This window comes from Hipposideros armiger, unplaced genomic scaffold, assembly GCF_001890085.2.
Source record: "Hipposideros armiger isolate ML-2016 unplaced genomic scaffold, ASM189008v1 scaffold_458, whole genome shotgun sequence".
Lineage (NCBI taxonomy): Eukaryota > Metazoa > Chordata > Mammalia > Chiroptera > Hipposideridae > Hipposideros > Hipposideros armiger.
In genome coordinates this window covers 882,250-907,465 of record NW_017731808.1, presented here as the reverse complement: position 1 = coordinate 907,465, position 25,216 = coordinate 882,250, and the positions used below count along the sequence as shown (strand labels likewise).

Below are 25,216 nucleotides of genomic sequence, written 5' to 3'. Positions count from 1 at the left end.
CCACGTGCTGGGAGTGACCCCGGATTGGATGGGGGTCTGCAGGAGCATGGTCCCACAGCCCTGATGAGGAAGGGCTGGCTGGGCGGGCAGGGCAGCTCCCCGAGTGATGGGGGGAAGGCAGAGCCGGCTATGGATGCTGACGGGCACGTGCTCAACGACCCGGGCTGCAGGGTCACTGGTCAGCTGAGCACGAGCAGAGGTGAGAGGAGAGGTGGCAGCAGGCAGTACACTGACCAGGGAAAGGTGGTCGCTGTGCTGGGCGGTCCCCACGGCCTGCCTGACGTGTGTGAACAGCAGTGTAAAGTGACGTCAGCCAGCTTACCTTCACATCTTTCTGCAGTCACACTGTCGTCTGCCCAGGGGAAAGCCAGGAAGTCCCCAGTCCTCGTGAGGCTTGGCCAGTCCCCAGCCTCTGGTCACCCTCCGATAGGAAGTCCCTAACCCAGACTGCAATCATTAGCCCTTTTCTAAAACGGCCAATATTTTGAGGGTGGGACCATGTCCACACTTTGTTACCCGCTGATACTGCACAGACAGGACCAGGCTGGTGACAGTCATCAGACACCTGGCAGATGAATGACACATGCTCCAAGAAGACATGAAGCAGAGCGCAAGTCCTTACCGTCATCAGGGTGGGAGAGCAGGCAACGTCCTTCGGATCTGAAACATCAAACACGCAACAACGTGTGAACCCAGGGCTGGGCGATTCCACCAGCACGAGAAGTTAAACCAAAACAAGACCCATCTGATGGTTTGACTCCATTAGCAGCGATTTAAGAAAAAAGACAAGGCCCAAGGCAGCATGTCTCCTGGGGTGAGGGGCAGCGGCCACCCCACTAAGGGCCACAGGGCCCTCCCTCCCTTAGTCACCAGGAATATTTAGTCCCCGCACACTGTGTGTGTGTGTGTGTGTGTGTGTGTGCGCACGCGCGCGGGCGGGGGTGGGGGGGCAGTAAACCGCCACCAACAAGCGCAAGTCGTCAGGCACGTGAAGACTGCAATATGGAGAACAGTTCACGTGTGACACACAGAAATGAGCAGAGCACGTGCATACGGCGGTGACAAGCCATGTAAAATACATTTAAAGAGGCATCGGGAGGAAACATACAAGTAGGAAAAGTGTGTTAGAGTAAGGGGTTAGGGGTAACATTTGTGAGGAGTTGTTTAATGTTATGGAATCAGAAATGAAAAATTACACGGGACCAAACAGCTACCTTGCTATAGAATAAAATGCCTTTTATCTAAATGCAAGGAAGGAAGGATACGTGAAAAGTAACACGACCAGAAGCTAGGTTTTTCCCATCTTATTACTTGACAATTACTCCAGTGCGAATTGGGCACCGACGGCCAGACTGACGGCCATGAGGAGCTGGGGCGCAAACCCCACTCTGCTTCAGAATCCAGAGGGCCGCCTTCTAACAGCTTTATTCCCTCCCCTCCACCCAGAGCCCGGCCTCTGTGTAACTTGGTGCCTGGCCTCTGTGTAACTTGGTAAACCAGTTTAACTGCCTTGAAACAAACTGAGCTACGGGGCTTTAAACTCCCCACAGCTGAGTTCCTTCCTGCATGACACGGAGGGTGACACCCGTGGATGGCCTCGTGTGTACTTCCTACTGGACCGGAGGCTCCCCGACGCCCACCCTGTGAGGGGCGGCAGGGACAGCACTGGTGGTCCCAATGGCCCACCTGAACTGTGCGGTCACCACTTAAAGTGATGGCAGCAGCTCACTCTCCAGCCACACTGACCCTCAAGGGTCAGTCAGGAGGCCTCCCCTGCTGAGGTGGCCAGTCCCCCCCATACCATAGGGCTTCTCCGGGCTTTCGCCTTGCAGGACGTTAGCACACACAGCCCTCGGCTGGGACACATCCAGGAGCGCTTCCCAGGCAGACCCCAAGGGGCCTGAGGGGCCCGCCCTGTCCTTCGGGCAGAGCCCTGGGCAGGAGGGGGGGAGCAGGACAGAGCCCGGCCTCACCGCTGGTCACAAGAAGGAGCGCGCCTGACGCCTTCGCTGCCCACCCATGGTCAGTGGGCAGCGACGATGAGGCAGCAAAAATAAACCAGCAAGAAGCACGTGGAATGTGCCTTTCCTGCCTGCAAAGGGAGTGCCGCTCTTGGACACAGCATGTCCTTGTCATTACTCACAGCTGGCTTTCGTTACGATTACATGCCGCTGCCCCGTCACAAGGAGAATGAATGTGACAGTGAGTCCTCAGCAGAGGGTCTGACAGTCTGAGTTTTGTTCTGCTGTGGAGGACAGCAAGTCACCCCCTCAGATGGACATGCCGTGTGTCTACACTGCACTCGGGCTGGCAGGTGACACCGGACCACGGAGAGAGGCCTCATGGACAAGAGCGGAGCAGGGGGGGAACCGGGCTCTCTCTGCCCCCAGAGACTCGTGGGCACAGGGCCCCGGGTGCCAGGGGTCCCGGAGTGAGGGGAAGTCAAAGCTACAGAAACGCCTCTTCCGCTGAGGCTGGCTGGAGGGGCCCCCTCAAAAGGGCCGCCTCAGAGGCCTAATACCCCGGGGAGCGCACGGGAGCCCTGTGAGAGCCATGTGTGAGAGCCCCTTCAGACCTCGGCCCATGCATGTGCCCATGAGAACTGGCTCACTGTCTGTTTAATCAGGAGGAAGGGGAATGAAGGGCTCATGTAACAGAGTGACAGTGGCCCAGGAGACACAGTGCAGGTGTTTCTCAGGGGCTTTTTAAGAAAAGAGTCCCCACAGTCCCTCGGGACAGCCCCCCTACACCCCTCAGTAGCTGCGGGGTGGGGCGCGGCCTCAGTGGGAACCCTGCCCTGAGCAGGCACAAGGCCCACCAGGATGGCTGAGCTGAGGGCCCTGGCGCTAAGACCCCAGGCCAGGCCGGCAAACAGGCTCGTGTCCACTGCCACGCACTCTGCGTCACTGCATTTCCTCCCCGCCGCCCCCCCCCAGCCTTTCAGCAGCTGAGGAAGAGAATAAAAGGCACCGTGGACTCTATACCTTGGGCAGGCCGTAGCGGGGCCCCTGGGAAGGGGAAGTGTGTTGTCCTCCAGGTGACTCATGTGTAAGGAACACCCTGGAGAGCCCAGGTGACGAAGCCCCAGGTGCTGGGGTGCCAGCCTGGAGGAAAACAGGTGACTCATGACCTTCCCCAGAACTCTGGTGACACTCAGGCTACAGTTAAATGCCACAGGCTGGTAAGGGAGTCAAAATACCACCCCATCCCCTTCTGTTTAACAATTCACTTGTTTTGGCCATTTTGAGACATTGCTGAAAGCTGACTGGTCCCTGGGGAACAGGGAGGGAGCAGCGGCCCTGCCCCCAGAGCGGCCATTTGAATTCCTCCCAGATGGCTGACTTCCGTCTCACCACAGACAAGGCTGGCCTGAGGGCCTCCTATCTGCCGGGGAGATGGGAGCATTTAAAAAATCAAAAGGTTCCCTGAAGCGAGGAGCTAAATATGCCTCCGCTTCTCGGCCGCACGAACGCACAGCTGAGCTGTGCGCACTGCCCAGCACGCACGCAACAGGAGGCAGCCGCCTAGCACCGTAAGACTTTGTCTTGCTTCAGCCAAATCAAAGATGCAAATGAAGCCCACAGCAGGTGGGGTCGGAAGGCCCCGACACAGTCCCACTTCTCTGTCTTTGGCGTAACTGAGAATCTTTGTCCTGCTGGATCTCTGTGATAAAAGTTAATTCCAAATTCAATTAAAACAAAAGTTTGGTTTTGAGTCTAGACTGGAGCAAGTAATTTGATTTTCTCACAGAACACTCATCCGCTAATCAAGATGTATGGTCTTCGGTTACGCCATGATTTTACAATGTTGTCCCAGATATATCTTATCAGAAAGCACACAAGCTGACAAGGTACATTTCAGTTGGCGGCAGCAAAGCTGGGCTGAGCGGGTGCAGGCACAGGGGCCAGGCGCCGCGGCCCCGGACACAAGCAACGTGGCAGGCCTGAGTCTGACACGCCCAAGCCCCAGACAACCACACACCAGGTGCTGTGGACAGAACAGGGCGGACGGGATGTCAACAGCCATTCCTCAGAAATCAGGAAACAGCCGAAAGCCCAGTACGGCCAGGAGAGAAGCCGCTAACGGAGAAGCCTACACCTGCAGAAGGCAGTCTGCCTGGTGAGGAGTGACCCAGGGCCACGGCACCTGCACAGGACTCAGCATAGCCCGCCCCTGCACAACTCGCCCCCAAGGCCCCATGGGGTTCATCTCCCAGGGGCCGGGTACTCACGTTCGATGAGAAAGAGAAAGCACACGATCCCCATGGCTGCCACGATGGCCCCGGGCACAATGAAGGACAGGCCCCAGCACGTGGACACCCAGTAGCCGGCAATCAAGGACCCCAAAATGTTTCCCACGGAGGTGTGGGAATTCCAGACCCCCATAATCAAACCTCGCCTGCAACACAAGACAGAAGGCAGCAAATGATGTCGGGGCGCGTAAATGGGCCAGTTGCGCAGGGCGCACCAGTGAAAGCAACGCGTAAACACTAGTCCAGGAAAGCGGGGATGATGAGGCCACTTGTGCGCGACGGACGCAGGACTAGAGATGCCGGCAAGGGCACTGGGCTGCCCCTCACCTTGGACATGTGTGTGTGTCATCGCACACCTCTCTCAGAGTGTCTTTATTTGTGATTAAAATGAGGTAAGAGGCTGTTTCCTGAAATTCTGGGAAGGCCCCTAACTTAAATTTGTGCCTCTGTAATCTAACTCCCATAATTGGATGAAATACCCCATAACCGAAGCTCAGGCTGGGGGACCCGCCGGGCGAATGCAGGGCAGCAGCTACACAGGCTCCGTGGGCTGGTCCCCGGGTCAGTCTCCCCATCGTGTTTTGTGTCCCCTGCCACTTCTGAGCTGTGGGCCTGGCCCAAGGCTGTGTGTCACACAGACGTTACAGTGGCACCTGGACTGCAGGCAGGTCACCAGAGGCTGAGCGCACCTCTGACCCCACTTCCTGCGCCTCTGAGTCTGGTTTTTAATGTAGCTTCCATGTAAAAGGCCTGGGGCAGGGCCCTGACCGCTACGCTCCCCGGGTTCCCAGGCGGCCAGGCGCGGCCGTGCTGCAGGACAGCGGCAGCGGCACAGAACGGCACAGAACGGCACAGAACGGCACGGCCTCGGCTCTGCTCGCGGCAGGGCGGGCAACTCCCGGGCCAAAGGCCATCGGAATTTCAGAACCTCAAGTCCCAGACATTTCAGTCATCTTATTTGAGAGACTAGACTAGTTAAATTGGTTTTCTTTTTCTGCAATAAATCTTAAAAAAAAAACCCCCAACCGTTAAAAAAAAAATCTTTTAAAAAATAAATGCCCCTGGAAACAGGGCCGCCTTTTCTCACCTGCCTTTTCCAAACCAGTTGCCGAGGCAGGTGACAACGCTGGGCCAGCCAGTGGTCTGCACAAGTCCGTTGATGATCTGTGTCAGAGGACAAAAGCGGGGACTCACCTGGAGGGAAGCTCTCAGCCAGAGCCGGTCCTCAGGCGGGACTCCCAGACGCTCCCCTGCTCTGTTCTTGGGAAGTCTGGGAGCCCGGCTGCGACGCTCACAAAATGGCGGGGAGAGCCCTATTTGATGTGAGTCTCAACAGCCAAAGAGGTATTTTAAACTACATACGAGTATATCTACATATACAAATGTAATACATGGCTATTGTGAACATTTTAGAATAAGCTGAGAAAAGAAAATGACTTGCTAGGAGATGAACTACTGTTAACAGCTTAGGGTCAAGCTTTCCAGCCTCTTTCTAATCTAAAACTTTATAAAAAGGAAAAATTTCTTTTTATAGAACCGTGATTGTACGGTAAGTATGGTTTGTGAATTACACGCTTTCGCTGCTTCTGTCGTGAAGAAAATACTATTGTTAGTGATCCCGTGAACCAGCCTTAGCCTTGGCCTCGCGCCCAGAGAAAGTGTTTCTCCACTTTTCAAGAGGACCCTGAGCTTACGTTTTAGGAAGGGACTCAGGAAGCGTATTGGCAAATGGGTTTGCGTCAGGGCAACTCCCTAGACGCCACGAAACAAGGCCCAGCCTAGCGCCCCTCCACCCCCACTGGGACGGACCAGCTCTCCAGGAGGCTGTGGGGGCTGCTGGTCTGGATCGGGGCGCTCAGGCTCGGCCTCCCCTCCAGGAACATGCTGGGATTCTGGGAAGTCGACTTTTTTCCTTCCTTCTAATTTTCTATAAAGTGTGAATCACTTTGGCTAATTAAAACAGCCAAACTTTTTAAAGTCTTATGGCAACATTTTTAAAAGCAAATTCTGTCCAACATCCCCCTAGGCTATTGGGAGCACCTCAGAAGTTGAGCTCATTACTTTAAGTGATTTTCCATTTCTAGTCAATAGCTACCCACAGGGCTGGTGGGAGGGACAGCAGCCGAGGGTTTCAGGAAGGGCTGGGCCCAGCTGGGAGCGCAAAGCCACACAGCCTGTCTCAGCCTTCACCCCCCACCCGCCGGCACCCTCAGCTCCCTCCTTCCCTCCCACTGACCACCTCCAACCCCGTCCCACCGCCAAGACGCCCAAGTCCTCCCTTCCTCCTGCCCTCGCTGTACCCCACGTCCCTCCAACTCCTGAGTGGTCCAATCTGTCACAGGACAGAACATGTCGAACTCAGACAAATGCAGGCGGGACGTGTAAGGGCTCACGCATTCATCCCCCTGAGGGTGTGGACAGATAAGGTTCTTTAGGAGGCAACATCTGAAGTGAAGGGGAGCTTCGCCGCTGCTGGAATGGCCGAGGAGACAGAGAGGGGCTTTACCTGCCAGCGCTGACCCCGATGTTGGACAGGACACAGGTCTGCGCCCCGCCCCACTCCCATCACTTGCCATCTTCTCTCGTGGCAGAGGCAGGGACTTGCGACACAAACACCCACTCCAACTCATCATGGAAACCGCATACATGGTGAGCATGGCCCAGGCCTTACCTGAATTACCACATAGAATCCAAAGTTGTGGATGTTGTAGAAATACCCCAACCCAAAGAGGGCAGTAAAGGTGCCACTGGCCAGCATCCCGAAAGTCAGGTAATACCTAATTGGCAGGCGCTCCCCTATGATGCCACTGAGGACACAGAGAAAAGAAAGGCAAATATGAGAAAACAAACACACCCACAATGTAAATAACCTGTGGTTTCTTTCCGGATGCTTTCAGGCTGTTCTCTGAGCTTTTAGAACTCCAAAGCACCACAATTTCTAAGAAGATCTAATCATGACTACTTCCCACTAGGGCATTTATTAATCAGAAATTGGCAATTGGCAACACCTTTGAAGATTTTTTATTTCTAGTGAAAGTCACTAACTGTCAAATAATGAATCTCAAACACCAGGGATTACACAAGATGGCTGCAAATTAAAAAAAACAAAACCTTTTCCTGCTGGGAGGAGGGGTCACCTGTGACCACGAGCAAGGCTCTGGGTCCCTGAGCCGTCGCTGTGATCTGGTTTAAGGACGAGGTTTCCTTCACGGTAAGGTCTGAAACGGGGGTGGAGCCGCCATGCTCCTTTTGAGCAGCAACATGACTCAATACAGAGCCGGCATCTCTGGCTGAGTCCCTCCTAGCTGTCTGGGGCTCAACCTGAGATCAGTGCGGGTTCCGCACCGGGTCCATGCTGGTGCTGGTGAGGATGAAAAGCCGGCTTCCTACTAGGGCGCACACTTAATGGGCTTTTACGCCCCACAGCACCCAACGCCACAGGGAGTATGTTCCGGACTGCCTGATGGGGGTGCCACTGAGGAGCGACTTGACATTGAGGCTTATTCATGAATAAAGGAACGGCAGAATAATCACAAGGGATTGCGGGCCTTTTGCCATCATTAAAAACTCCACGGGTCCCAGGTAAATACGAATACGAAGCAGACTGCAGAATGGCACTGGCTGCCCGTGAACAGCACACAGCACTTCGGGAGCCAGTTCCAAAATTCAGGTCTTTCAAGAGCCAGGCAACTTCCTCTGAATTCACCAAATAAAAAAGATCGGCCTGCTATCACACAAACGATCTTTTAAGCACTGAAACAGAGGAAGCCCTTTAAAATCAGAAATAACACTCAGGTCAAATGTTAAGCTGTGTAGATGCTGATTCCACATAAACTGAAGAAGAGCATCCTGGAGCTAAACGAGTTATCTGCTCCAACGTGCTCACTTCTGAGACGAGGACACATGGCTCAGAGGGGCTGGCTGGCCTGCCCAAGGTCACAGAACAAGTGGCAGACTCAGATGGGCCTCTTGAGAGCTGTTGCCATGGGCTAGGGCTTAGCAGCGTTCTCCTGTGTGCTTCTTGCTTGCTGTCCAATAGGGGGCCCCAATTTGGTCTCTACTTTCAAATTTTAAAAGAAAAGCCTAAAGCAACAGATACCACTCCACATTCTATCAGCCTCAGACAGGCACTAAGGCCACACGACCCCTGCTGGGCCCTGGGCCCACTGTGTCTGATTTTACCTGTGTGTCATGACGTCACTAAAAGGCCATGCGAGGGAGCAGAGCACGGCCTTGTTGCAGCCATGAGTCAACCGTGGGTTTCACAGCAGACAGGGTTTCAGAATAACCACCACTGGCGAGCTGCATGAAAACTTATCTTTGCCAGCAAGTAAGCATCAATAAAATCACTTCACTTAAACCAGTTTCTTAACCTCAGCACTCCTGACATCAGGGCCGGGTAATTCTCTGTGGTGAGGGGCTGTCTTGTGGGCTGCAGCACGCTTAGCAGCACCCCGGTCTCTGCCCACAAGATGCCAGGGGCATGCCTTTCTCCAATGCTGACAAACAAAAATGTCTCTAGATATCGCTCCCTGTTTCCTAGGGGACAAAGTCACTCCCAGCTGAGAACAACATTTAATACTGTTTTCTAGTAACTGAGAAAAACATACTCCAACACTTGGGGCTTCCTGTGCCACAGGTTATTAGTGTCCAGTGAGATCCCAGTGTTTAGAAGGCAAATATTACTCCTCAGGATGGACCGCGGCCTGCGGCCTGGGTTGCCAGCCACGCTCAGAAGCCTGAGGCGCGCCCTGCGCCTCTTCCCTCGGGCTCACGTTCTGTCGTGCGCCGCACGCCTCGGGCTCCCGAGTCTGGTATCACCCCTGCGTGGAGCACTCCCACAAACGCTGCAGCCGTACGCGGGTATGCAAATACAAAGAAGGGAAGCCATCCTCTCCGTCCACAGACTGCCTGGCTGGGATGACACGACACCACATTTAGCCCGTCAACCGTGTGTGCTGTTACCCACATCACGCTTAGCACCTTCCTCCGTCAGTTTAAGAACGGGATCAGGAAGGGCCGGGAAACAACCACGTGTGGGGATGTCCCGCTGGGCGTGGGCCATGTACCGGCACCACGCCGAGTATCTTACATGAACTAACGCATTTAATCCCCACCACAAGCCTGTGGGGTGGAACGACTACTTCCCCCAGTTTGCAAAGGGGAAACTGAGGTCCAAAGCAGTGTAGTGACCTGCCTTGGCCGCCCGAGCAGGTGGTGGGGCCAGGACTCAGGTCCCTGCGGTGTGTCTGCAGCCACGCCCCAGCCACCAGGCCGCACAGCCTGTGCACTCAGGTGAGGGGCTCTGTGTGGGCTGAGCGGGGCGTCCAGGTGGACATGTCCAGTGTCGGACACGGAAACAGATGGCGGCCCCTGAGACCTGAGACGAGGATGCGCTCGGCTGAGCATCACGGGGAGCTGCCAGGACGCTGTTCCTAAGTGACCACATCCCAGCAGGGTTCCGTGTCCCAAACCCCGGGGCCAGAGGAGCCATCCAGGGACAGCGCCCTGCTCAGCAGCGTGCCCGGGTTGTCTAAACGCGCGGCTCTGCGGTCGCAGTCACGCCTGCGGACAAGCACCACACGTGTGCTCTCACTTTATCCCCGTCCCACGTGCCCTGCGAACTTCCCACGCCTGAGAGCCTTCTGCGCTGAATGGTACAGCCGGCGAGGGGCTCGCACACGCCGCAGGCCTACCTCAGGTACATGCCGATGGCGTACGCGCACAGGAAGGCGTAGTCCAGGGCCCCGAGCAGCTGCTGGTAGTTGCCCTGATCTGCATGGGTGAAAAGCAACAGGCGACGGTGAGCAGTGCTCAGCGCTCTCTAGACATCTGTGGGTGGTCTGGAGCGGGCAGTCTTCATGAGTGTGGCAGTGTGCTCATGAGCGGAACACAGAAAACATGGCACACGTCCTCTGTTTGGCTTCTCGGCAAAGGGAAAGAAAGCCACCGCACTCAAACAATCAGGAAATGTACCTTATTTGATCGATAAAATCCACATTGCTCAAGGTGAGCACTGGGTTTCTTTATGGCTTTTCTTCAGCACCCCACTTAGGCCAGCCCCCCACAGGCCTCAGGGTCTCTCTCCTTTCTACCCCCCGTTTCTGCTCTGCAAGCCCTGACTTCCAGCTCTAATACAAAATGCAAATCGCCTTCAGCAGATCTCCCCACTAAGAGAATCTCTGTCCAGGTGGCATAGCCCCGCACGCAGGCAGGCCCTGCAGACACAGCAGCAGCTGAAGGAGTGAGAGCTGGGACAGGCAAGCTGTGCCCGGACAGGAACGCTCGAGAACGCCACCACGGCTGTGGAAACCGGCACAGCTGGAAGGGTCCCACGAGGCGGGCGGACTCTGGGCACTCGCCACCTGTGGGAGAGCCCCGCAGGGGCCGCCCACTTCAGTGACTGGACAGTCACGGGTGGACAGATGGAGAACTCACCGAACGGGGCCCAGCCGCAGTCAGTCTCATTGTCTGGGAGCTGGTGTGGAGGGGTGTCACTGGCTTTTTGGCTCTGGCTGTGGAACCTGAGTTCGTCCTCATTCGCAGCAGCACAGTACCTGTGCAGCTCACCCTGCGACATCCACGGGAAAGACAGAAGCCAGAGAGAAGTGCACTCAGGTGAGGGTCAGCAGGGATGCAGAGTAAGAACAACGTCCCCCCTTAGCCTCCCCAGGCCAGTCTGTCTGCAGGCCCCACAGGTGCCTGCGGCGGGTCAGGTTTCTCGGGCTCTCCGGCAGCCCCACTCCTGGGCGCACACAGAGCAGACACAAGCACACGCAGGGCCACCCAAGACCCTCAGAGCAGCTGGGCTGCCGGAAGCTGACTGCCGTCCTCCTCGGACCACCTGCCCAGGGAGGACGAATGGGCCCATCTTGCTAGATTTGTACAGCTGAGTACCGCCCAGCAATCCGAGAGCAAGTTCCAGTCCGCGCGATGGTGATGACAACTCTCAGACACAAAACAAGCCTCACAAACGAGGAACAATGGTAGGCTTCCACTTATGACGTTCAAGAACAGGACAGTGAATCCGTGGTGACCTTGGTGAGCATCGTGGCCAGCTGGAGGAGGGTGAGGATGGGGAGACAGGGCACAAGGGGCCTTCTGGGAGCTGGAAAGGGGCCAGACCACAACCTAGGTGACCATTTCCTGGGTGAGCATCTAAATATTTGTCCTGGCACGGCACACGGGACTCAGCCACTCTGTGGTCACCTGGGCTGTGTCACCACCACCGAGCTGTCCTGCTGTAATTTAAACATCGCCCTAAAAATATAGCCAAAGGCCCTGCTTTATGAATTCAGAATAGCTATTTGCCAAATAGTGTCCCTCAGCCGAGCTCGCCCTCCGGGGAATGGGGGCTTCGCCAGTGGCGAGTGGCCGCGTCCCGTCCCTGCTTGTGCTCAGCTCACGCCCCGCCAAGTCGACCATCAGGGGCTGTGGACGCAACTGTAAGCTCAAGTCAGGGACACCCGGGAGAGGCGTGCAGCCCTTCCTTTGGGCACAAAGCTGCCATTTTCAGCATTTCCCCCTTCACCTGATTTTATACTTTCTCCTCTTTGCCTTCCGAAGTCAGGAGTCTCTGCTCACCTTTCCTGCTGCTGCTCACAGAAGCCCGGCTGGCCAGACCAGAGGCACACTGGTGCCACCCTGCTCAGTCTTCACTAAGAAAGCCATAGGTGGACAGGAGAGGACCCCGAGCCGGGATGCAGCAAGCGGGGTGGCCCACACACGGCACACACGGAGCGAGGGCAAAGGGGAGTTGCAGACCACTGCTTCACACAGAATTTCACATCCTCTCTCATCATCTAATACTCCCAGGAAGGAACCATCCACGGGAAATATAAGAGATTAGATCTGATCTCTTTTTGTTTCATAAAGAAGCAGAAAAGCCTTTCTGTTTTGTTTTGTCCTGTGACAAGAGGCAGTGTTGCCTCCTGGTCGGGGACTCAGGCTCTAAGCTGGGGACCTGGTGCCACGCGGCTGGCTTCCGACCTTGGCCGAGTCATGTGAACTCCTGTCAGTTACGCAGCCGCCGGAGCAGTGCAGCCAGCCCAGCTCTGCTGCAGAGACGACCTGTGCACAGTCTCACCGCACTGCCTCTGTCTCAACACCGACCCTCGCGCACCCAGCTGGTGGCTTCACAGTGATGCCCGCCCTCCAGCTAATGCTCCAAGCTTTCAAGATCAATCCTGAACCCCAGGAAGGCTCCCCACGACTCTTGTTCCTTTAATTTCATGGTGCTCCCTAAGGCTCTTCAGCAGCCTCTCCCATTTTTATAAGCTGCCTTGTTTTCAGGTGTATGCGTATGTCCCAACCAGGAGGATAAGTGCTGGGATTTAAATTTCCAGTGGCTGCTCACTGGTGCTGATTTTAGTCACTGGTAGTGGTGGTGGTGGTTGAAGGGGTGAGGGGGAGGATGAATGTTAAGGCCCACTGTCTCTTTTCTCGTCCTTATCTTCTTTTTAAAAAACTGTATTTCAAAAGGTCTGCAAAGATATTCAGTCATTAAAACTGGCCAAAAAGTGAGGCTTTTGCAAGCACCTTGAAGGGCATGGAAAATCCCTGCTTACTAGGACTCAAGGAAGGATTTGAGAGGCTGCAGAGTAAATGCATGATGCCTGCCGCCCACGGGACTTGCTGGAGGACGGGGAGCACAGACCTGCCCACAGACGCAACAGCCTTGCCATCGCCTCTCCCACCAGCCTGAGACTTAGGGGCAGCTGTCCAGCACGCAGCGCTCACAGGGAGTGAAGGAGGCAGCCTGCCCCGGTCAGCAGTTACAGTCCTGGACCTGTGTCCCTGCCGCTGACTAGAGAGGGCGGGAGGGGCCGTCAGCTATAAATGATCTGTCTTAGGCTCTGGGCAATTTCCTTGTTCTTCCTACAATAAAGAGTCAAAAGCCATTCAAGCCTGCTGACAGCCTATAGACAAAAAGACGTCATTCTGGTCAAAGTCAGAAAACTCTCCCGCTCTTCCCCGCGACAACCAGCTGTTATGCAGGCCTGTCGGCTTCACTCTTCTTTACTCAAAGTCTGCGCAGGTAAATGCCTGCACAACAGCTTCCTCCCCAGAAAGTCTGTGTTCTCAGGACAATGGAGAACCACGAGCACAGCCAGGCTCAGAATCAAGTCAGATGATCGTAGAAGCAACCTGGGAACAATTTAAGACTGGATATTTTGGAGGGAAAATCCACGTAAGACAGATTATTTAATTAAGCTTCAGAATTCTGAAACTGTCAACTAATGTGACTGAAAGTATTCTACCTCTAAAATTATAAATCCTAAAAACACTTTGAAGATTTTAATTACAGGAAAGAATAATTAAAAACCAAAGCAGCAAAATAACGTCCTTCTATACAATCCATCTCCTCCATTTTTCTTAGCTCCCCACTTCCCCTCCCCCAAATTGCCTCTTAACAACTAGTTCCTCACAGAGATTACAGGTGGGATAGGAAATTAGGCATTTTATGATTTCTTACCTTAACTATGCTGATAGGCTTTCGGGATAAGTGGAAACTTGCATATAGCAAAAACGTCAGCGCGAAAATGAAGGCTCTATACCTGAAACACAAAGCAGCAGGAGGAAATGCTATCCAGTAATGAGATACATGAAGAATATAACTATATCCTTAGATTTCCTTATGCTGTGTATCATTCATTCAGTACTATATCAATTATCAATCCTTTTTACAATATTGCTACAATATTACATTTAAAAAACTTGACACTTTTGATCTGTCCAAATTGCAACTATTTAAACATTCATTAAAAAAACGATAATCAAAGAGAAATCTGGGACTCAGAAGATGAACACGTGTTTACAAAGCAGGCGAAGGAAAGATTATTTAGTTTGAAACAAAATTAACTGCAAGTTTCTTGGAAGCCTGCTATCCTGGGCATCTAAGATCATATTTATTTTTCACTTTTCAGCGTCTAAGCAACTTTTCAGAAGGACACAAGCAAGGGAGAAACATAAATATCTCGCTGACCTCCACAAGGGAAACTCGGTGCTGACAAGCTGTGAGTAAGGCCGATGACATGAAAGTACTGGCCCAAAGCCCAGCTGCTCTTTCTGGCTTATGAGAAAAGCAGTTCAAGGGGGGAACTGCTGAAATATGTGGGAGTCTAAAGGAAAGAAGATACTTTAGTAAGAAGATAAAAGTTCATTCCAATCTAAAAGTTTGAACCACGCTATAAAGAAACGTTTCTTAGGGGAAGAAAATAGGTCAGGAGGGAAAAGTATTTGGCAAGAGATGAAGACAAGGCTCCCCCTAGGAAGGCAGGCCCTTCTGTGTCCCGAGGCCCAGTCCCTCATCCTGAAAAGACCTTTGCTCTCAAGTTGAGTGATGGCTCGAGTGGTAATTCCCCAAGGCAGAGGCGCCACAGCCAGAACAGAGAAAGGCCGGTGTGGAGGGGCCGCGTCCCTGGGGCCCTGGGTGATGCTGGGACAGTCCCCAGTTTCACTTCCACATTTTTAATGTTGTCATTTCCTCTTGAAGGGCTGCCTTCCGTGAATGGCACAAAGACTCCGAGGGGTGCCTACCTCTCTGGACACTGGCTGTTAAACAAATGTTTCCAGATTAAAATCAAGATGCTATTTCAAGAGGGAAAAAAGGGGTGGCGGGGCCGTGGGGCTCAAACCTACAGCCAACCGCCAGGATACCTGTGCCTCAGGGCAAGGAAAGCACCAAACCGGCTTTCCAGGCACTCAGTAAATATGTGGGAAACGACTAAAACAATGCCCCCATGCTCTCCTCCTCATCAAGGAGACACACTTTTCTAAGACTCTTTGTTCTCCAAGCCACCAAAGGACAGGTAGGAAAAAGGTGAAACAATAAAAAAAACAAACAAGTGTATAATTTATGCCAAGAACAAAGATCACACAGGTGCAGTGGGTTTGCTCCGAAGTCCAGCTTCTGTCCTGGTGTTTCTGAAAACCACCTGTCTGGTAGAGAACGGAAGTCTCCCTTCTTTGCTTGAAGCTCAGTTACTGCACCCACCGCTCCTATGTCCCTTAAGTTGCCAGCACAGGGAGGTTCTAGGCCACTGGAAAGCTGTAAGTGCTCAATCCCTGAACTCCCAGCCCACAGGGAGATTCGCAGGTCACTTATATCCTCACTGGCTGTAAATAACTAGGGTGAGTACAGCCTATGGGGGGCCCTGACTGCTCCCCGTTGGGTACAGGGCCCCCTTTTCCAATCTCCATAAGGAGTGTTTTGAAAAAGTTCTCAGACTGAGCTACCCCGCCTCCCAAATCAGCTGAAAAGAATGTGGAGCTCGCGAGGACGCCACATACCACCTGCTTACAGGTGTGCGATCGACCAGGAGGGTCGACGTCACAATCACCCAGCTGAGGAGGATTTTCAGAGTAGCTCTGCTTAAATGGGCCTTGGGTTCTGCTGTCTACTCTCTACCCAGACAGAAACAGAACACTCTATTCATAAATATTCTATTTTTATGAACTATATTAACTTAAAAAATAGAATAAATAACCCAGAAATACATAACCCTCCGTATGTCCAGACAATGTCTGCAGAGCCCCAGGGCCCTCCTATACCTGCATTCTTAGATGCTCAAGGCTGTCCAGGTTATCAGAACCTGGGGGCCCTCCCCGGGGCTCCGCCCCCTCGCTGCCTGGCCCCTCCTCTCCCTGGCGGCTCTGCAGTGGCGCTCACCGGCCAGGGCCTGCCCCGTTGGGGGCTGCGCCATGAGCACTGTGGGCCACAGAGCCGAGCAGCACACGCTTCTGGGCTCAACTGAATTTTCGGCTCGGTTTTGTGTGGAAGTGGAATGCCCTGCTGCAACAGCCCTTTGGGGAAGGGAACTGTCCGCAGGTTGCCAGGATCATCGAACAACCTTTTCTCTCCTGTGGGCTTATCCCGGGTTATGGGTCTAAAATGACCCTCCTGAAGTCCTTTAACCATTTTGTGATTCTATCCTCATTTTCTTCCTTTCTTTATCATTTATGATGCAAAAAGTTTAGATGGTGTTTATTTCCTTTGATCCATCTTTATGGGTTGAATACTGTCCTCCCAAATTCACATCTACCTCAAATTCTCAGAATGTGACCTTATTTAGACAAAGTCTCGCAGATGTAATTAGGTAAGCTGAGGTCCTGCTTAACTCATGCATGACCTCAAATCCAATGAGATCCTAAATCTAGTGACTGCTGTCCTCATAAAAGGGCATGTGACGACACAGAGACAGACAGGGAGGAAGGCTATGTGACGACAGAGGCACAACCAGACAAGGAGTGCCGAGGACTGCCAGCAGCCACCAGAGGCTGCAAAGGCAAGGGCGCTCCTTCCCGGAGCCCCCAGCCGGAGCACGGCCCCACAACGCGTTCATGTCAGGCTTCCAGCGTCCCCAGCAGTGCGAATCAGTTCCTGTCACACACACATGCTTTGTTACAGCAGCCCTAGCAAACTACCATAACCCGCTGCTTGTGCGCTCTGTGTTACGTTTGGGCTTGTGAGCATTAAGCAATTAAGCATTAAGAATGGATTTTCTAGCCTGTTCCTTCCTCAGCGTCCGCGTACTTTTGCAGTCGCCAGCCTGGGCCTTTCTTTGCATCTAACCAACAAACACTACAGAGCGGTGTCTGGGTCAACCCCGCGTTGCCATCTCGGCAGGGAGAGCACAGGGCAGTGTGCGCCTTCAAAGCTCCTTACAAGTATTCATGACTGTCACATGTGTTCCCAGGTGAGCAGCAGCTGCTCTGAGTTGAGCGTTGTTTATCTCAGTCACATGAGATAAACATGAGAACCAGAAACACACAGACTTTAGGTGGCAGTTACTGAGCAGTATGAGCTGACACAGAAGTTAGTCCAAAGACAGCCTTAGCTCAGACGACACCCCACGGCTGCAATGCGAGTCCTAGGGGAGCACGTGACCGGCCGCCTGGCTGAGGGGCTGTCTGCCCCTTTCCCCTCAGTGACTACCGAAGGACTGGGGGAAGCACTGAGATGACGTAGGGTACCGGTTCCTCCAACGTGCCCCCAGGGTGTGTCCCCTGATGACCTGGCATTGCTGATGGTGGCAGGATGGCGAGCTGGCACTCTGCTGTGGGGGAGCTGGCTGTCTCGTCTCCTGCTTAGGCACTTGCTGAGTTACAGCTGCATGGACTCACTCGGTTCTGATTTATCCAGCGGACTATTGTGTAATCCATTACTGGTTCGCTTATCTTAAATCTCCCATCATTTCAGGTTTGGCCAGTGAGAGCCCCTCATTTTTAAGCATGTCCTTATTTTCTGGCACAAGATGTCCCAGGCTCTTCTTAGGGTCCCTGCCCCGGTGCCAACATCGTCCAGGCTCTGATGACGCCGGGCTCCCTCAGTGGGAAACGGAACCCGGAAGCCAAGACCGGCACAGGGGTGCTCACGTGTGGGGTGTTGCTGTTCCCAGGACCTCCTGGTAGGCAGGGATGGGGCATTTTATACACACACACACACACACACACACACACACATGCACACACACGCGCACACACACACACATGCACGCACACGCACGCGCGCGCACATGCACACACACGCACGCACATGCACGCACATGCACACACGCACACATGCACACACACATGCATGCACATGCACGCACACACACATGCACATACACATGCACGCACATGCACGCACGCACACACACACATGCACGCACATGCACGCACACACGCACGCACACACACACAACTATAAATTTCCCCTGCTTGCTCTCCAGTCCTTGATCTCTTTAGTTCCACTCCAATGCCACATGGTCCTTTCAGCGCCTGCCCCCCCCCATATTTATAACCCCTTCCCCGTCAATGAGAAGCCGTCTCCCTTCTGTGATATTCCTGACAAAAGTGCATAGTCAGAATCTAATCACAAGGAAATACAAGACACCCCCCCAAAACAAAACACAGTCTGTAAAAAAATGGCTTGTGTCCTTCAAAAATGTGAAGGCCACAAAAGACAAAGAAAGGCCAAGCAACAGTTCCGGGTGGAAGGCGGCTGAGCCACAGGACAACTAGCGCAACATCTGACCCTGGGCTGGACCCTGGGCCAGGGAAAGGCCATCACAGACGTTACAGGACATCTGATACAGTTTTAGACATGGACTATGGATTAGATAGCAGCATTGGATCAGCGTTAAATTTCCTGACTTTCATTTTTGTGTGTAGTTATATGAGAATATCTTATTTACAGGAAATGTACACTGAAGTATTTAGAAAAAGAAGGGCATGAGATCTGCAACTTACTCTCAAAGGGTTCAGAACAAAAAGTGTGTACGTACACACACACACACACACACACCACTGGAGAAGCAAATGAGGTGCAATGTTAAGAAGTTGTTGGCCAGTTGAGCCCCAGAGCTGGACTAGATGCATTTTAACAGTCCCTCTGCCCTAGGCCCACTTGACTCAAGATGCAAAGTCCCAGGAGAGACCAGTAAGTGGCCTGAGGTCCTATCCTGCCTCCTGCTAGGCCTGCGCTGCTCCAGGAAGCTCACGGGAACAGACCCGAGGCCCTACGTCCGCTGCCATAACGGGAAGGGGAGTCCTGAGGCTCACATACTTATCCCAACTACACACAAAGGAGGAAAGTCAATTCCCACATGAAAATCAAAGTGCTGCTAGAAACAGGCAGGTGTGCTGGGTAGAAAAACAAAACGTCCTTTGTAGGAATGCTAAAGCCAATCTCTTTTCTCACAGCTAAGAAGGGTTACGTAACTCTTAAAGGCCAAAGAGCAAGTTTGAGGCAGAGAGGAACAGAATTAAGACAAACACTCGATGGCTTGGCCTCCCAAGTGTGGTCAGTGGACTGACGGCCGCGCCACCTGACTCTCAGGCGCCAGCCCAGGACTCCTGAGTCAGAATCTGCATTTTAACAAGTATTTGGGGTGATTCGTGCACACACTGAAGTTTGAGAAGCACTGCTCTGTCTTTGTAGGTCTTAGCCTTAAAAAAATAAATCTGTGATATACAGGAGTCTTTGTAGCATTCTTATAATTTTCTTCTGTGTTTCAAAATTGTATCAAAATAAAGTTATGAAACAGACAAAGAAGCTACACACCCCAAAATGCAAGGTAAATGCTTTAAACACCTGTGGCTAGATGAGCAGCAGACCTGAAATGCATGAAGGGACTGCTCTGGAAAGGAGATGTCTGCAGTCACACCTGAGCCCTGGTGGCTGCTCTACCGACCAGCAGGGACCTGACAGGCTGCAAAGGGTGTGGAGGCCACAAGTAGGCCATCGTGACAGAGCTGAGGTCTGAGAAGGCCACTATGGCATACAAAATATTTTGAGCAGAAAGCACCTGAGTTCCTGAAATCTCTTTTCTGCCCAAAAGCAGAGCCTCCCGAAAGAACTCAGCTGTCATAACTCCCTGCCTGGCAGTGACCAGGGGAGCCGGACTCTTCTTATTGGAAATGAGAAGTGTCCACACCGCACCTAAACGGACACTGTCACAACACTATCATAGCTCCCATCTATTCTCCTCAGGCCCATGTACTTTTCTAAAAAGCCATCTGTTTTCCCACAACTTCACCCCTGCCCCCCATTAAGAGGGTCTATAAGCCCCAAAGTCTAACAGCCCCACTGAGTCACATTTTCCTGTGCATTCCCATACACACGTGATCTGTCTCTTGTCAGTTTAATTTGCATGCCCTAATTATTGAGCCTACGAGGGTAGAGGAAAACTTTTTCCTTCCCCACCGAGATCAGCAGGGGAGAGAAACCACTGACAGCGTGGGTTAGAGGCCAGAGGCCGGGCTCTGGACTGTGCCCTCACCGCCTGCTTCTGCCAGGAGTGTAGGATCCATGAGCCCCGTGAGAAGGAATCTCAGGGCTGCTCTGGGCTGCGTATTTCATTTGCTCTCTGGAAGATCGGCCCCAGCAGGACCACTCACTGAGCTCAGAGTAAATGTGCCCATTTCACCCACAGCTGTTTTACGGTCCTGCTGGTAGTCAACAGTCATTTCTCGGTGGGGACCATGATTATTACAGAAACCACTGAAGACCACGAAGAGTCCAAACACTATCTGTCACTGCCAGAACCAAAGACAGGACAACTCAGCAGTGGCCCTGGTCACGCTTCCACCACTGATAAGCAATCCAACAGTTCCGGGGAGGCCAGTATCCACGTGTTTTACAGTGAAGCCAGGGAGACAGCTGGCCCCACCGTGGTCCCCACCTGCACGCGGCACCACCCCGAGACCGGAGTCGCTGGGACTTACCACTGATCCCGAGAGAATGAGACCAAGAAGCGGATGCCGGGGGGGAGCTGAGCCATTTACGCACGGACTGTGGGGCTCCGGTCACGGGATCAGATGCTTCATAGAGAGGCTATTAATCCTGGGTCTCCTGCGCCCGGACTCACACAGCCTGGAAAGCGGGATGTCCTGTGGGCTCTCGCAGCCCTCTTCCTTCCGGCACCGGCTCGGCTCTCTACAAGGAGGAGGAGGAGTTGAGAATTCGGGTGTTCTGACCCCGGCACCGGTGGGGGCCCTGGCAGAAGTAACTCCCTGGATGGCTGTTACCCAGCCCAGCGCAAGGCCGGCCTCCCTGACGACAGGGCGCGCCCACCGAGCGGGCCACTAGATGGCGGGAGAGAGTCCGCCCTGGAGGCGTCTGCCCCGAGAGCACTGACACGACTTTCACATGACACTCTGATGAGGTATAAAAAGCGCACTTAGCTCATCTGGGCAACTTCCACGATGAAGCCATTCACCCTTAACCACAGCACTCTGCTGAACTAACACTGACACTCACACGAAGCACTATGTGCCCAGCGGTTGCGCCATGTGCCGCTCAACTACCAAAGCAGCCAGGACACTGGACGCGTTCGAATCCACCCACTTGGACCAGGCCACACTGGAGCCGCCGTAACAGAGAGGGACGCAGGCCTGGACCAGGTGGCAGGTCATCAAACCAATCATTCAACTGTGGCTGTGGAACGGAACTGAAAGGCGTCGGACGCTGTGGGGGTGAACTTCGGTTCCTCTCTGCCTCTTCATTTCTCATCTCGGAGGCCATGGAAAGCGTCTCCATTCTGAAGTCAGGGCTGCCGGCCGGGCAAGGTGGGAGGGCGTCGGAAGGGCGGCCGGAGCGCCGACAAGGGGCCGGGCACACAGGCAGGCCTGCTCTCCTGTCCCAAGGCCGGCCTCGCGCCTGGTCTTACTTTTCAGCTGTTCTTCTACGCTTGGCAACAGGAACCTTTTGGACCAATGAGTTAAATAAGACGATTCCCCGTGTACACAGGACCGTGGGCTGTCCTGTCTTATACTTATTTAAAATTCACAAGTTATATACTTTTTAAAAAGACAGCCACTTTTGAGTAAACATTGATTTCGATTTAAGAAGCTGACATTTATTTAATGTCTTCAAACAACTTCCTTGAGATAATAGACGCCGTAGCGAATGGTTCAGATGTGCAGGGCTTAAACTACTACATGTGTAAGTGCCCGTGTCTTCCCAGTTAGAATGGGTTCCCCCCCTTCACTCCTGCCCTCCCTCCAGAGTGAGCTTTTTCAGTGACTGTCCTTTCTACCACTTTTAGAAAAAAATTTAAAATCCTTACCAAGCTCTCGTCCCAGGACCTCCCACCCCTCCATCTCACCTCAGGGAGGTGGTGGAGAAGCCCCCTCTGTCCCCACCAGCCCGGCCCCAGACCCCACCAGGGCCTTAACTATGACACAGTTATTCATTCCACCTGGAGTGTCACCTGGCCCCACAGCTGACCTTGGACTCCCTCACCTTCTGCAGCTAAAAAGCAGTGAGGACGACACCTCCGTTTTAGGGTGGTTATAGGAGGAAATGAGACAAAGGAGGAAAGCCCTGAGCAGCCTGGCATGTAGACCGTCAGTAAACAGCAGCTGGTGTTGTTGTTACTGCAAGTTCAGGAGGAACGGACTACAGGGGACTGCCCCGTCCCATTACCTGGTCCACAACCTGGCATGCAGCAAGTGCTCAAGAGCTATGGTGAACGAATTTCCACAATTTTTCAAAATTGTTTTTACTCAAATCTCTAGATTTAAAAAATGTTACTAAAATTCTGCTCAAAATGAGTGGGCTTCTGTTTGGGCCTAAATATATTTCAAGAAACAAATCTGTGATGATGGCTTCAGAGTAAAGGATTTGGTTTAAATTTTACAACGGAAGGCCAGAAGCCAACGTCCTCCAGAGCCCACACACTGCTCCTCTAGGCACAGCTTGTCTGGGAATAGTCTACTGCTATCTAATGAATCAATCAATCAACCTCAACTCAATTCTGGTAAAACCCAAAACAACAAAAATCCAGAAGGCACTGGAAAATCAGTGTGAGCTCTTCTGCCTGTGAAATGGGTGAGAGCAAGTGCTATAAATTCTCATAGGAAGTGCGATTAAGATGCGTGAAGATAGCGATTTTATATGTGGGATGTGAAGAGCTCAGTGTAATGAGGCCTCTCCCTCCAAAGCCTGGGCAGCATTTTGGAAACCACACCATGGAGAACTGGTGGAGGCCTCTGAGGCCATCAGGAAGGACTTCCATGCTCTCGCGTGAGCCCATGGCCACTCTGAGAGAGGCAGCGCGTTTCTGGGCAGAACAATGAGGCCAGCGGCTGGCCCCTGGTGGGTGAGCCCTGCGGGGACAATTCAGGTTGGGCCAGTTTCCCTCCGTCCCCTCCTCCGGCCCATCCCCACCAGAGAGGGCAGCAGAACTGGTGCAAATCACTTGCTTTACACCCTGTTTGGGGCACACAGCCTGAGTACATAAGACTTTTTTTTTTTTTTTTAGTGTCTCTTAATAGGAACCCCTGGAACCTACAGGGAAAAGTGTCAGGATATCCAGTTTCATTTTACCGTCAGAGACAGCGACTTGGGAGCCAGCCCTTTAGAGCATCTCTAAGAAAATCTTATAAAACAGCCCAGCCTAGTCAACCCTTACAGAATGACCCGAGGGATATATGCGCTCTCCAGCCCCTCCCTCAGACGCACCACGGGGTGATCTGTGCTGCCTAGAAAGTTCCGCATGCTCTTCAGAGACAAAAACAATGAGACTCAAAAGTATGGCCAGAGTGTTATCAAAAGGCCCTTTCCAGAACTAAAGCCCTGTTGTCAATAATCAAAGCCGCCCCATTCACATTTTAAACAAGCTACTTAAAGACAAAGTTTTAAAAGTGGATCTTATTTTAAGGCAAAGGTGGGTGGGAAATGCATGTCTTCTGAGAGAGAGGACACAATGTCCTTTCCAGAAACAAACAAACACACACTGTCTATGGCTAGTGCTTTAAAGGCGTTATTCAATATTTAAGATGAATGTCAATGGCCACTCTCTCTCTCCCGTGGCTTAAATACAAAAGGGAGTCCTCCCTCCGTACCACCGTGGGAGGTGGTCTGCATGAACCAGCACCTGCCAATGCAGTTCCAACACAGTGCGGGGCAGCCCCGGGGGCTGGAGGCCAGGACTTCAAGCTTGATCTAAGAGGGGGTTAATGTGGAAGCCCGGTGGGGGTGGGGGGAATCTAAGCTAGTCACCCACTCAAACCACCTCACACACTCTAAGTTCAAGGCCAGGCGGGCACTTTCCAGGCAGTGAGCTCTGGGAGACTAGAGAAAAGGCTGGCTTAGGATTCCACCTTTAGAAATTCAAACCTGGGGGTGGGGTAAGGGGCTCTCCCGTGTCCTCGTTCAAATGCAAATCCTGACGGTTCGCCGCGGTCAGCGGTCACCAGTCGCCAGCTGAAGGAGGCTGGGAGGCCAGGATGATGGGAGCTTGAGGCGAAGAGCCCCCAGTGGTGGTGGTCAGCGACTGGCGGGCCTCCCGGGCTTCACGCCCTGCAAATACGGAAGGTCGCCGCGGCTCCTGCTAGCCAGGAGGCTGACCCGCTCCGGGAGCCAGCTGCCCCACAGGCAAGCCACCCAAAGGCCCCGGGCGCTGACGTGCCGGGCCTCCCGGGTGGCTTTTCTCGCCGGCTCCTCCCCTGTGACTGATCCCGGGAGGAGGTGGGCCCAGCCGGCACGCCCACGGCCACATCACGCAACGGACACGCGCGGGTTTCCTCCGGCCGGGTCCCTGCACCCCCAGCTGTCACCGCGGCGGGGTGGGCGCCTGGCAGGACAGCTCGGTTCGTCCGTGCCCGAGGCTCCGGTGGGCGGCTGCCAGCCCAGCCCAGGCGCCCCTGCCTCCTCGTCCTCGGGACGCCCGTGCCGCCCGGCCCCCGCCGCGGCAGGGGCGCCCGCGCTCCTCTGGACCCGCACCCCTCATTCCGGAGCCGTCCCTGAGGCTGGGCGAGCTCGGGACCGCCTGGCCCCGGCGACGTCAGCAACAAAGGCGGGGAAGGCGGAGCAGGGCGCCGGGACCTGGCCCCTCGGGCGCCGGCACAGGCCCCCCCGCGCCCCCCTCCCCCGGCGTGCCCGCCCGTCGCCCGCGGTGGCAGGTGCCGCGCGGCTGCGCAGCCGGAGGCCGACTCCCCGCAGGTGCGGGCAGTGGGGAGGGGTCCCCGCGCCACGTCCCCGCGCCTCACCTGTGCCGCCCAGGCCCACGCAACGCAGCCTGGCCGGTGGCCGGGCCTCCGTGGGCGCTTCCTGCTCCCGACTTCCTGGGGCGGCGCGGAGGCCCCGCGGCCCTTTCACTTTCCCGAGGCCACGGGGCGCCCGGCCCGGAGGCTGCGGGCGGCTCGGCCCCTCCCCTTCCAGCTCATCCCCTCCCCGGTCCTCCCCGCAGGCCCCGGAGCGCGCCCGGGGTCCCAAACGGCCACGGGGGCGCCCCCGCGCGGAGTGGCGCTGCCGGCCTGCCCGCCCGCTGTTGGGGCCCCGGCCATTGGTCCGCTCAGGACTCCGCAGCGGTCCCGTGTCCCTGCACCTGCCGGCCGGCGGGCGCGCGGGCGTTTACTGACATGTTCTCCACAGGCCAACGGGGAGCTCCCCAAGGGCCCTTTGTCCTCCAGGGAGACCTCACCAACAGGAGCAACGGGAGGCGTCCCCCAGGAAGGCCCAGCGCTGGGGGG

General features: G+C 54.2%; 1 protein-coding gene across 1 annotated transcript in view; it reads right to left on the bottom strand.

The window, feature by feature from the left end:
* SLC37A1 (solute carrier family 37 member 1) overlaps positions 1-24,911 on the bottom strand; it is a 57,602-nt gene extending 32,691 nt beyond the window's left edge. The window contains exons 1-9 of the mRNA XM_019666003.1: positions 24,734-24,911; positions 20,465-20,675; positions 13,728-13,809; positions 10,691-10,823; positions 9,949-10,027; positions 6,924-7,059; positions 5,340-5,416; positions 4,232-4,398; positions 623-660 (exon numbers count right to left, since the gene is read on the bottom strand). Coding sequence (XP_019521548.1) covers positions 623-660; positions 4,232-4,398; positions 5,340-5,416; positions 6,924-7,059; positions 9,949-10,027; positions 10,691-10,823; positions 13,728-13,809; positions 20,465-20,520 — 768 coding nt within the window. The 5' untranslated portion in view covers positions 20,521-20,675; positions 24,734-24,911. The remainder of the gene's footprint in view (positions 1-622; positions 661-4,231; positions 4,399-5,339; positions 5,417-6,923; positions 7,060-9,948; positions 10,028-10,690; positions 10,824-13,727; positions 13,810-20,464; positions 20,676-24,733) is intronic.
* Between the last annotated feature and the right edge of the window lie 305 nt (positions 24,912-25,216).